Consider the following 13311-nt stretch of genomic DNA (forward strand, 5'->3'; position numbering starts at 1 on the left):
TGCATCTGTAGTGGAGACGTGCTATTAGAATAGAAATTGGGCTGCCAGAGTCTCTCCTTTCTAAATAAAGAGCTTCCTTGTCCTAGTAGAAATTTGGAAGGAACTAAGAGACAGATAATCTTATTTTATTTAACCTAATTTTATCCAGCCTGAGATAGGCAGTGCTCCAGCACCCTCTCTCAGTGAAACTCAGAAACTAGGTTGAGAGCTGCTCTCTCTAATAACGATTTTCTTAAGATACCGTGTTTCCCAGCTCCTTACCCAATTGCAAGCTGTGGTGCATGGCAGTCATATGGTCTTTTTGGCTTTGCTGCTACAGTTGTTTTCCCCCTTCCATTAAAAACAATACAGACGTTTAGTATTGCATGGGACTATGCTATATGCTTCTTCCATTTCGAATCCCTTGATGTAAGTAATTTAAACTTCCCCTCAAAATACGGAAGAGTAATTTATCTATATAACCAGACTACCTTACTTGAGAATATCCTGTCTGTCTTCTAAAGCTTTTTTCCTAGTGAATTGTCCAAAGCTTTCACATTTGTAGAAACTATCTTGTGGTTGAGGTAGGGAAAAAATTGAGGCCATCTGATCCTATATTTGCAAATGTATTGATCAAAAAAGCATTGACTTCTTAAGACCTTGAAATTTTCTGGAAAAAGAAAACTCAAATATCTGTATGAATACCCTTTACCAATTAGATTTTTTCAGTCAAGGCATCAATTGGGGTATTAGCTCATGCCCTCACCATGGCTCTGTTTCCCTGTAAAATAGAACCTAATATTTGTTTTTTGTTTGAACAGTCATATATAGACTGTCATTTTTTCTTTGGAATCTTCTAGTAGAGGTTTCATCCCTTGTCTCTTTACTAAACAGCACAGCCCATCTCCAGAACTTGTAAACTTGCTGGAAAAGAATTACTTTGCTCAGTGTAGTTTTCCTCAAGGCGAGATTTAATTTTCTGCTCTCTGGGTCTTAGTAGGTGATGGACCAAATCTCAGTTTTCATGCAAGTGCTAATTTGAACGAAGAGAAATTTGTATGAAGCATCTCCACGATGTTTGAGGCCTTTGACTCGCATGCTTGAGCTCTGCAGGAGCCAGGCTTTCTTTTTAAGAGCAGACGCTAGAGGGTAGTCTTTTCCTTTGAAAACATCCAAATACATTAATTACGAGTTTCCTGATTTTCATATATAAAACCTCTCAAGGCTGTTTTAGTTATCCCAGTACTCTGGCTTCATTCACAAAATGCCTTTTTTTTTTTTTTGTTATGTTGGGAAAGTACCTGCTAAGCTCAAATCTTCATTTCTTAACTGGACTCAATAGATCCCCTTTCTCCCTCTTGCCCTGAGGGGACTTTGTTCTTGCTCACTGTGACCAGAGCTTGCTGCTTTTGTAGCTCCAAAATCTGGTTTTCACTTAACGTGGTTTTGCGGGAGGCCCCTAGCTCAGGAAGCCTGGGTTGGGTACATTTGTCAAAAGTACAATGCAGAGGCAGGGCTGTCCATCATAGGAATCCTTATGTCCTGGCTCTTGCTATAAGGAGCTGCTATAGCATGCTGGCCAAAGGGAAAAGATGCTGCCTCTGTGGTGAGTAGAGCTGCTTTTTCCTTTGGTGCTTATGCACTAATGAGTTCACATTAATCATCTTTGCTGTCCAATATGCCAGCAAAATCGATTACTTGTGTTTGATGTATAGAATTTCTTGTGTTTATTATGCTAGTTCGCATTACTTTGTGTGCATTACTGTTTTCTGCTTACTGAGTTTCCATACCAACAGGTACATGCTTTTCCGAGGCTTTCACACACACTGGAGTAGTGTTCATCCTGAAAGTACATTATTTGAAATTAAAAAGTGGGTATTTATCTGGCTTTTAGTAAACTTGAATTTTTGCCATGTGAGGTCTGATTTTTATATGTATATATATGTGTGTGTATACACATACAAAAAAAAAAAATGCCTCTTGTGGCAATTTTTTGTCAGAAGAGTTGCGAAATTGATAGGAAACATGAACATAAGGACTAGCTTTTTGAAAAAAATCAGAAATTTCTAAAAAAGTCATAGCAACCTTGGGAAGTAATCGAAAATAGGAATGCTTTCGTGCCTTTCCTCTGGACTTGCTTTTATCCCTCCAAAAGCATTTATTTTGGTTTTGTTAACTAGTGATTGAAAAACTGTTTTGACACACCTATGTGAAGAAATTATTGTTATTCATGTTTTGTTGTTACTTTGTCTTGCCAGTCTGTTAACAACACACAACCTCAGTAGCTTTTGTCTTTACATGGTAGGAGCACAGGGTTTAAAAATCACCTGTTTGCATAGACATGCCTAAAATCTTGGCATCACTTGACTAAAACTAGATGCCTTTTCTGTGCACGTTATAACTGGTGCTAATTGTATCGAGTCTGGTCAAAGGTGTGGGGGGAAATACCTCTTTTTCTCATTAAGCAAAACTGGAAATAGCTTTCAGGATGCAATACTTCCATAGCTCACAGCAATGTGTGAAAGGTTCTTCCTCAGGTGTGAAGATTAATTCTAAAGTAAGCACTTCTTTACACAGCCAGCAAGCGGTCCACTTCCACAGCAAACATCAAACAGACAGAAGCTGTCATGAATAAACGGTTGTCGTCATCTGCAGCACTTTTAAATGCTTCTGATCGAAGTAAGTGTGTGTGTGTCTGCTGGTAGCAGGTGTACTGCTTAACTGTTAACTGGGGAGGAGACAGGAGGTGCAATGATACTCCTCTTCCTCCCTTGCTCTGTCACTCATTTCATATTTTGATCTCAAATGCATTTCATGCAATTTGTTAATCCAGCTTGACTGTTCAGGGCTTTGACCCAGTTGATGTGATCTCTGTTAGAGCAGAAGAGTAACGGTAAAGATTGCTGGTTTTTTATTTTTTATTTCTGTTAATTGTTTTACTAAAGTCAAATCTTAGTGAATGATTGATTCACAAATCATTTCACATCATCTTTAGGGGGTTTGCATGCCTTAAATCACGCCCTAAAATTTCAGCAAAATAGAAATAGTACAAAAGTAAAGTTTGCCTTGTTCTGTTAGACAGCTTCAGTCATTTGATTGCCTGTGGGAAGGAAAAAATCAACTTAGTTTTGACATCTTTCTGTTGTGCCAGTCCTGTATTCTATAAACATACACTTTCTTTTTAGTATTAGAATTCTGCTTTAACCAAATAGAGGAGGATGCATGAAAAACTCTTGACACCTGTGGGAGTTTTTTGGGTGGGAGGAGATTGTTTTATTTTGACTTGGAGTTCTAGCATGATTATAGCCATAGCGTGCAGCTCTGACACCATTTCCTAGCCCAGTAAATTAGTGTAATCTTGATACTGATACTCAAATGACACATTTCTTAAATTGTTAGTGCACACCACTGTGTGCAAGCATTCTGGGTTACTTACTTGCCAATGACTATCAAGGAATAGAAATGGCCCGGAAGCCAACTATTTCTTTAATTTTATTTTTTTAAGGGTTTCTGAGAGTGTTTGCACTCTAGAGATCATCTACCAATTTCTGTGGCTTCCAGTCTCATTTTGAATTGCAACTTTGGGGTGGATGAAGCTCCTGACTGCAGTGTGTCATATTTAAAATCTGCACCACCCAACTGGTCTCCACAGGGATGCAGGGGATGGGATAGATCTCTGGTTTTCCCACTCTGGTAAACCTGTACATGCGAGTGTCCTCCCTGCCTCCTCCGCTCTGCCCCATCCCGATACATGTAAGCTACTTATAGAGAGGAAATGTGAAACAGACCTTATAAAATGTAACGTCAAGGTCATTCTGCAAATCATGGCAATCTGCCATCTCCAAATCAAAAATAAATAAAAAAAAAAAAAGACAAAACACAAGGAATTGTCCTAATCTACTTGTTAATAAAAATAAAAATTATTTGCATGAGCACATACCAGCTTGTTTTAGCCTGCGATTTCCTTGTGGGGAATCTTCCCAATGTTTCATAGGAGCCTGCCTGTATGCCAAATGTTGTATTTTTTTAACAAAATTACAAAAAGCATTAATAAGCTAAGAGCTGTTTAATATGAAAACCAGTTCAACTAGGTCTACGCTGTTCTGTCAGTCTACAACCTTTGATCAAATGGGCTGTGCTAGAAGAATCCCTAACATGGACACAGCTAACAGTTATTTTGCTGGTTCATGTTTGAAGGTGATGCAGCAACAAAACTTGTACTCGTACACTATATGCCTGGTAGGGGAATCGGTGAATATATCTATACTGGCATAGCTGCAGGGGCTCTGAGTCACTGGAGACTGCTTGTGATTTAAAATGATATTTATATATAATGTGACTGCAGGGTTCAGCTCTGGGTATGAGTCAGAAACAGGGCTGTACAGTACAAATTAAGCTGTTAACAAAGGAAGTCACTAATTAGCAACTAATTGGGATTGCTTTCAAACTTACTGTTGTACCTTGAAATCCTTTGTGAATCCTTGTTTGCTTTGGAGGAAAAATTCTCAGGTGGCCTGAAATACAAGAGATTTGAACAGGACTCCAACAATATAGAGGTCGACTAACTGACTGGTTTAGATCACCACAGCAAGTTAGAGCTTCTATGCTCTTGATCTGGCACTCAAGAAGAAATGGCTGTTTGGTAAATGATGGCTAAATTCAAACGACAGAAAATATAGGCGCAGAATTAACCAGTTTGCTTCTGCTGTGTGTATGTGCCTGCAAAGGTGGAGGAGCAGAATGCAGAATTGAGAGGAAGATGCTTGTCCCTGGATCAATGGAGTATTTAATCAGCTGTGCTCTTTGTTCATTCTGAGCTGAGCACTTTGTTTCTTGCTCTTACTCATACAGAATGTGATGAGCCCTTTTCCAGTTATTTATTTAAAAAGGTGTACAAGGATGGCCTTGGTAGGTCAAACAAGAGGTCTGTTGTGACTGGCATCCTGCTGCTATGATCAGTAACATACAGCAATATAAGAAATCACGCTTTATATAGCGTAATTCTTGCCTGATCCAGTTTCCCTGCTTTTGAAGGATTCATACTATAAAGTGACTCAATTGCTCTTCTGTATCTTAGGGAAGTGGGGCAGGTGTTGGAGGGGACTTCTAGGCTTTTCAACAAAATTAATCCATGCGCTTTCACTTCCAGGTACCACAAAGAGAAGTGCCTCATTAAACAGACTGAATAACAAAGTTCCTCTACATTCTCAGCAGTCAGCACTCAAAGGTTCGCAGGTGGAACAGAAAGGTGCTAGAAACCAGTTTGTTTTGAGAATTGGGAGGCAGTAAATGGGATATTTGAAGTTGACTTTAAACCATGTCCCAGTTTCATTATAAATGTTTTTACTCAGGCTTTCGCTGCTGTGCATGTGGTCTATGCACTGTGGCATAAATATCGTTATGCACATTGCAGTACCAGATATTGGGTAATTGTGTCTATAAATCAGCCTTATTCCTCTGAAAAGTGGAAGTGGGGGCGAGAGTAGACGAATGGTAGCCAAACCATTTAGCTCATGAGAAAATAGTGCTTCATAATGATAGATCGGTGGTTTTAGCTGATTGGCAAAAGCAAAGCATGGGAATGGCAATTTAGAAAATCATATATATAAATATCTTGCTAAAAATAATCTTCCTTACGCTTGGTCTCTAGGAGGAACAGAAAAGAAGAGGAGCACATCTTTGAATAGAATGAGTAGTAAACCCCAGTCCTCTCCAGAACTAGAAAAAGTGAAAAAGGAAGAAAAAACAGGTGGTTGTTTCATAAAGCTGAATATTTCTTTTTAAAGCCATTCATAGTAAAGTTTGGATAGGCTTACGTTCACTAGTTTCCTTGGTTCTTAAATTTTTAGGACTTTTTAATGGCTTTTTAGTTACCCAGTGGTAAAGATAAAATTGTAAATGGTAAAGGTTACATTTCTCCTTTTGGACAAAAAAGAAATCCTGTAAGAAGGACTTTGACTTTGTTAAATGGCACTGTAAGTAGAGAGCAAAATGTCTCTACTTAAGAGAGAGACGTAATTGAAAGGTGCTAGGTTTAAATGTAAGATATAGTAAAAACATCACTCACGTGTTCTCTTCTTAGTTAAATCTTACCTGTGCTTTTTAAGCTCTCTTTCATTATTCAGTTTAAAAGCAACTTCTCTGTTCCTGCTGCTGGCCTAAACTTTGTGCATGCAAAGGGAGGAAGAAACCTGTTCTCACTTCAGTCTCTTCTAGTCTGTGTATTCCCCACTAGGTTACAAATAACCTCTTTTTTAGGAACTCTTCCTAAAGCTGAAGACTAGCAACTTTTCTAACATGTTTTTCCCTTTGAGTTAACAATTCTGAAACTTCCCTTTTTAGCATCTATTGCCAACAGTGGAAATTATATTCTGCTTCAGAATCTTTCCTGTATGGGAGGATGATGGGTGCTGTCCAAATGAATTTGTGTGTGCAGATGATACCTGATGATAACGGTTTGCTTTGACTTGCAAGTCTTCTGTTTATTATGTCAGAACAGCTTTTCCTGCAATCTAGAGAAATACAGCTCTGAAGAGCTGGGTCAACAACTTTTCATACTTTGACTGACTTCACCATTCATCTCTGATGTACGCGTGCCAGTCTTTGCACATTAAAATGATTCGTATTAAGCAAGCCGAGGACAAGAAATGCAACATAAGAGATTGCATTGTTTAACCCTTCTGTGCTTTTAGTTTGGATTTCCCTCTCCGTGACTTCAGTATTTTTCTTCCAAAACTGTTATGATTTGCAACAGTGCTCACCGTCTTCCTTTGCTTTGTACTGCTTGTCTTTTTCATTATATGATTTCATGTTGGATCCTTTTTGATTTGTTCCCATCATTTAGCTCGTCGCTCCCAGCTCAGTCCTCTGGACAGTAGCGTAATCAGTCGCCTCCTCGCCCCCACACAGGCCTCCTTAGCTAGGAGTAAAAGTGCTGCTACATTATCGGCTGATGGACAAGATCCTTCAGGTAACAGGAGGGCAGCAAAGCCTGAAAGTTTTATGCAGTTGCTCTTCAAGCAAGCACTTACATGATAGTCGCTAACTGTGCTACACTTCAGTGTGAATCAGACAGTTAATATATGGTTATGTATAATATTACTTATCCAGTATTTTCTTTGGTCAGTAATAACCAATTCGTATGCTACGTTGCATGTTTACTTTACAAAACCATAGAATAATACTGGCTTTTAAACTCCAGTGCCAGTTTACTTGCTCTGCAGAGAACCAGATGCTGGTGTTCATTTTGGGTTTTGTTTGCGTTTTTTTTTTAACTGACAGAGATCTGCATTTGGATGTATCTCTGACATACTGGTCAGAGAACAGTGCTAGGAAATGAAAGGGAAGAAACCCAAACAAACATATAATTTCAAAGGAGGCTGAAAGGAATTAAGTGCAAAGCCTAAATTTCTTTAGGGGGAGAAACTCTTGTAGGAACATGACAAAGGGGTTATCTTAGCGTAAGTACAGGGAGCCCTGAGCTGGCTTCAGTCAGGCTGATTGTAGAAGTAGAGGCATTCTAGAAGGAGAAGATACTGTAGAGAAACCCTGTCTGGCTCAAGCAATTTTATATTGGTCCAAACTGAGCTGATGAGCCCACACTGTGGCTCAACTTAGTACTAGCGCAGGAATCTCTGCATTGTGGGCAAGCCCTAGCTGCATCCCACATGTCGTATAATTGTTATTGGTTATAATAATGCCCCAGTAAATGCTTATCTGGAACCAATGTGGAGTCCTTTCTCCTCTCTTACCTTACAACTTGCGTTCCCAGTTTTGCTTGTTTCCTCTTAAATATGTTATTCCATCTTTTTTTTTTATCTTATGCCACTTAACTTGGTCCTTGTTGGTAATGGTGACATTTCTACACTGCTCCCCTTGTGTAATAATCAGTTTTTACTGTTTTGGTTTGTAGTCAATGGTCATATTTTTGCACACCTATCTATGTGCCACTTTTATTTTACCATGAATATTCCAGTTCATGTCATGTGGGGAAATACCATCTTTTTCACTGTTACTGACAGCATGTGACTTATTCAGTACTGCTGAATTAAAGATAACTTCTACATTTTTATCAGTTTGCTTAGAGGTACTTTCTTCACTGCAGTAGAAACGTACCTGTGCTTTAGCACAAACAGAATGCAGTTCTCCTTGCACAAATGCTGTAAATATAAAAATAAAATGTATTTTCCATAAAGTTACAAAATTAAATGCTGGCATCTGTCACAATTTATTCAGACTATAAAAAAATCCATTATCTAGTTTCAGAAGTAGATTTTTACATCTATGTATGCTTATCCATCTATGATTATATTAGTGAAAAAAGTAATTAGAAGATACAATTTCTTTCAATATCTTATGAGTGAAGAGATTGACACTTCAGGTAGGAAAGGTATTTTAGTTTAACAGTTGACCTTTTTCTCTTGATAGGTTTCTTTTACACCACCTATTTTGATTTGTTAATGTGAATAAAGGGCACACATATATATTAATAAAGGGGTCAGAGAGGGAAGGTAGAATAACATAATGTTGCGCAAATGCTTATTTCACAAGAAAAGTTTGTAAAGTAACGCTCAGATTCCTAATGTAATGCTGCTTTATAAATACTCTTGGAAAAGAAAGAAGATTTTCTCCTTGAGTATGGGGAAACGTGCTTAAAATTGGAACCTGTCATTAAGAACTTGTAAAGAAAGATGCTAAGCCATTAAAACTGAAGTATTTGTGATTAGATGCAACTTGACTAAAATTAAAGTAACACTGGTGTATTGCAAATTTAGACATTGTTTGGAAAAGCATTTTATTTTTATCTACGCCAGACTGCTGCTTTCAGAATGGTTTTATTCTTGGTGCTGTTGCTTCCAAAATACTAATCGTGTGGTGGTGGTGTCTGTGTCCATGACCCATTGCAATGTGCACTGCCTGTGGTGTTTCTCTGTACGGTTTCTAACACACACAATCTTTCTTTCTCTCTTTCTCCCTCTTCCTTTTCTCCTGTTCTTATGCTGTGCACTTGGTTCTTGTTTTGTCTTGTCAAATTCCTAACTTTTATAGAATCTCACCTCTGTCCTCGTTCAGCTTCAGCCAGTTCCATCAATTCCCCAGTCCCAACTCCTAAAGTGCCCGTGCGCAGTCGTAGCATCGACAGATTGAAGTCCTCTGTATCTTCATCTGATGCAAGTTCACCAGATTCAACCCAGGTTTGTTGAAAATCCACAGGAATTAGGTTTGTATTAATCGGGGGGTTTGGAAGTGCTCAGGATGGGATCTTGTTTCAGCAGTTTGCTTGCTTATTTCAGTGTTCAATAGCATTTGCTTAAAAAACACAGTATTGAAATTAAATTGGGATTTTATGGTCCTTGAACTCTGTGGTATCTTAAAGGCATATTGTTTGCTGCTTATGGCTCCCAAAGTTTAATTTAGGTAACATATCAACTGGGTCTGTGTTTTGGAACGTAAAGGATATGTAAAGTACATCTTGTTGAGAAGTTGTGTGTTTGTTGGGGTAGCAGCTCCTCTGTCTGTAATGTATTCTAGAGAGTGAGCATTATCTTATTTTTATGTATCTTCTTAGAAATCGGAGACAGAAAAACAGTCCCCAGGTTCTGGTTTAAGACGCCCTCCCTCGCCATCTGTGTCTGCTCGTAGAAGATCCCCCTCTCCTGCTAATTTGGTGAAGCGTCCTCCATCACCTTCTACAGTTAGGTATGCCTCCAGGTTAAATATCTTCTTTTATTCAGAACAAAATGAAGGATGCTTTCTGTCTTAGGATAGCTGTGCTGTTAGAATTTGGATGACCTACACTATGCCATGTTTATACACACAAGGACTTCATTTTTTGGTCCGATTTCTCTTTTCCACAGTAGGGGCGCAGCTCTTACTTGAACCTTTGTCTCTTTTGTGCATTCAAAATACACCCTGGTTTTCTGTACAGTCTGGGCACTAAAACCAACAGGAAGCGTGTGAGCTTCTGAATAAGCTGATCTGCCTGTATTAGTGTAGGAAGTTTCTTGGATAGGAATCACAGGGTTCATCCTTGATGTGGAGTAAATGGAGGTCTGGGCTAGCAGACCTGTTTTGATGTTAGCCCACAAGTAGTGAGTCCAGGTGCCCAGGGTATTTTGGAATCCTGTATTTGAGTTTTATGAGGAAGGCACCAGTAGTTTGTGGGTGGATTTATTTTTAAAAGCGAGGTACGTAATGTAAATAACCACAGTGGACTGCTGTCCTCAGTTGTGTGTTTGAGGTTTTCATTGTTAGCCCTGAAAAATATTCTTTATTTCAACAGACAAAAGGCTCGCCCACCTTCGCCTGCCATGTCAAAACAAAGGCCACCATCTCCTACTCCAGTCTCTAAACCGGCACCCATCCAACGTCCGCCTCTCACACCAGGTGTTACAAACATTACCAAAAAGAAAACTGAAGCAGAGAGCAAACCAAAGGATAAGAGCACAGAAGGAACAGGACAAGAGCAAGGTGCTTCACCAGCCTTGGACAGGGACGCGGTAGCAGCTAGCACAAAGACCAAAGAAGGTGAGTGTTTCTCAGTGACTGATGCACTCTTATTCAAGACGTCTCCAGTGTGTGCTAGGACTGGTGAAATAATTCGTTTGTGAGGCAGACCACTGGAGGGTAAGATGCTTTAAGGCAGAAGCTGTTCATTGCTGATTATTTATACAGTCATTTTACATGGTATGGCTTTTGGGTGTGGATTTTAGCGTAGTAGTCGGTTTATTTGATTTGGAGATTTAAGTCAGAAGCTTTCAATATTACTGCTTGTACTATAATTTTAAGAAAAGCAGAAATCCTGTTTGGCTTTTGGACTTCAACCACACTAGCTGAGGGATCTGCTAGCTTAGGTGTGCAATGTCAATAGTTAAACTTTGCAAAGGTCTTTCAGTCCAGTTGGTAGTTCTTAAAATTGCTTGTGTAGAGACCTGCTTGGAGGAAGAAATCAGCTACTGGTGCATCAGAGGCTGAGAGCCAGTTTCCACAAAGCTAGAAGGCTGCCTCAGTCTTGATTCCCGTGAATGTATAACCATTGCTGCCTCAGGAAGAAGTGGTCAGTTCACAGGTCTCACTGAAAAATTATCTTGGTAGATTAAAGAAAGCCATATACCGGATAAGCAATTAGTCTCCTAGTCCTCTTCATTGTGCCAAGTAAGCACAGCCTCTGTCCCTCTTATCGGAAGAACGCCATCTGCCATCTCCAGAACAGAATCTGGGAGAGCCTTCTGATGAGGTCTGGCAGGCACTTCTCTGTGGAGAAGGACTTAGGGAGACTTAACAGAAAAGGAGGGATCTCTGGAATTTAAGCTACAGCCAGTGGGCAGTACTGGGGGTGAAAATCGTTCAGACACACAAGGTAAGTGGGAACACATGCTTGCTGCACGTTACTGCATGTACGGTTCCTGTTGTGCATTCCTCGGCTGCTGCAGTTGTCTGTTATTTCTGAGGCTCTTCCTGACACGGCTCAATGTTGGATGTGAAATAGTGTTAGTCAGCTGAAGAACTCATTTATGGTACAGTTCTTTGAGCATGTGTTCCTCTAGAAGGAAGCCTGGATGTCATAGTCATGTGGATGTTTGTGTGAAGTTGCGCATCCGTCTTCGGTGTCACGTCATTTATCTTTGCAGTCAGAATGTCCATCCCTCGATGTGCTACATTACTGTGATAAATGCCTTGCATGCCTCAGAGGGGGCATAATCAATTGTGATCAATGTCATCGGTTGGTTGAAACCTCCGTAACAATGTGTCCTATTTCTCTATCTTCCAGTTGTTCTGGAACAAGAACACCTGTCCTTGTTCTTTGGATGCCCCACCTGTCTCCTCTACACTGACTTCTGGAACTGTATTAACCCAGTTTATCTGCTTCCCTTTTATTTTATTGCTAATCTCCAAACCAGTCATCTTTGTAGTGATTCATACTGGAGCTGGGTGAAGCTCTTTTTCTTTGACACATCGAAGATAAGGAAATAGTGGGCATGTTCTTCAACATAAAGATGATTTCATTTATCTCTTTGAATGTTTTCGTACACTGCAATATTGCTAAGTGAGGCAAAATCTTTGTTCTTAAAAAGAAAAAGTTGCTTTCAGTTTTCAAGGCAATTTTCATTTTGCACGTCTGTGTAGGCAGTTCACCTGTGGGTTGGTGCAATACCATATTCCAGACAGCTTCTGAAGTCAGAGCACACCAATGAATGGCATGTGGCAAATCAGTCTCTAGGTCTTGTAGGTTCAACCTAATTTCAGCTTTGTGCACTTGTATCTTCATACCATCTCTTCTCCTTCAAACTAAACTTGATTGCCTGTTGCTGACAGACAGCAATCAAGTTTTTGTCTTGTTTTTTGTGTCTTCCTACTAAAATACACTGTTCTGCAGTAAAACACTTTTTATTTTTCAGTGACTTGGAGCAGTTGTCATTTCTGGCAGCAGCCTTTCGCAGCTTCTCTGAGAGTTAAAAGGCTTGTTTCAACTTAAAGCATAAGAAGTGCTCCTTCATGAGCTCTCACCTTATGCATGATGATAGGTAATAAACTATCATGGAGCCTCACTTTTTTGTATCTGGGTATGAAGGCTTTGGAATATGATTCTTAGATTAATTGTGAATGAGTTACTTGCCTTGAAATGTGTTGGAATCTTCCCTCCATCCAACTAATAGTGTATTTTACAGTTGTTCTGAGACATTTCTCTTGCCTGTTTCCCTCTTTCCCCTTCCATCACAAAAAAGTCCTTTGAGAAAAAGACAGTTCTTATCAGGAATGACAGTGGGAGTACAAGGAAAATGGAGCTGAGTGTAAAACGCTGGAAGAATCTTCTTAAGGCATGTTAGCAATCATGTTGGGAAGTCCCATGTCCAGCCCTATGGAAACAGACTGTACAAGGGGTGCATGGACATGAAAGCACTGTTGAAGTAACCATACGGAAAACATCAGTAAAGCGTCAAAAGTGAAAATGCAGTGGGAAGGTGCCCCGTAGACTTGAGGTCTCCTACCCTTTCTTTTGTTTTTATGCCCCCTGTTCTTTCCATATCTGTAGTGTTCTGAATCGTTGTGACTGATTTTCTTCTATCATTTTCATTACCAGATATTTATCGTATTTCAAGCTATCATTATCACGTTATAACCCTATACCCTAAAAGCCTAAAACCTTTTGGCTTCTTGCTGAGGATTAAGTTGTCTTATTTAGGTTCAATTTTGAGGGGGGGAAATAGGTTAAACCTGACAGTACATGTCAACCAATTTTGATACAACTGAGATTCCAGTAGTGTTAAAATAGGACTGCTGTGTTGGTTGCTGTGGAAGTGCACAATAGAAGATGGCCTCTGCTTTAAAAAG

At 39.5% G+C, this 13311-nt stretch overlaps 1 protein-coding gene across 3 annotated transcripts in view; it reads left to right on the plus strand.

Moving 5' to 3' along the window:
- MAP7D3 (MAP7 domain containing 3) overlaps positions 1–13311 on the plus strand; it is a 46119-nt gene that overhangs the window by 23279 nt on the left and 9529 nt on the right. For 2 of the 3 annotated variants that reach the window (XM_075162016.1, XM_075162018.1), the window contains exons 7-13: positions 2557–2658; positions 5129–5227; positions 5630–5728; positions 6824–6949; positions 9028–9173; positions 9548–9678; positions 10262–10506. In XM_075162016.1, coding sequence (XP_075018117.1) covers positions 2557–2658; positions 5129–5227; positions 5630–5728; positions 6824–6949; positions 9028–9173; positions 9548–9678; positions 10262–10506 — 948 coding nt within the window. The remainder of the gene's footprint in view (positions 1–2556; positions 2659–5128; positions 5228–5629; positions 5729–6823; positions 6950–9027; positions 9174–9547; positions 9679–10261; positions 10507–13311) is intronic. The other variant, XM_075162017.1, reaches the window with a different exon arrangement.

This window comes from Calonectris borealis, chromosome 13, assembly GCF_964195595.1.
Source record: "Calonectris borealis chromosome 13, bCalBor7.hap1.2, whole genome shotgun sequence".
Classification (NCBI taxonomy): domain Eukaryota; kingdom Metazoa; phylum Chordata; class Aves; order Procellariiformes; family Procellariidae; genus Calonectris; species Calonectris borealis.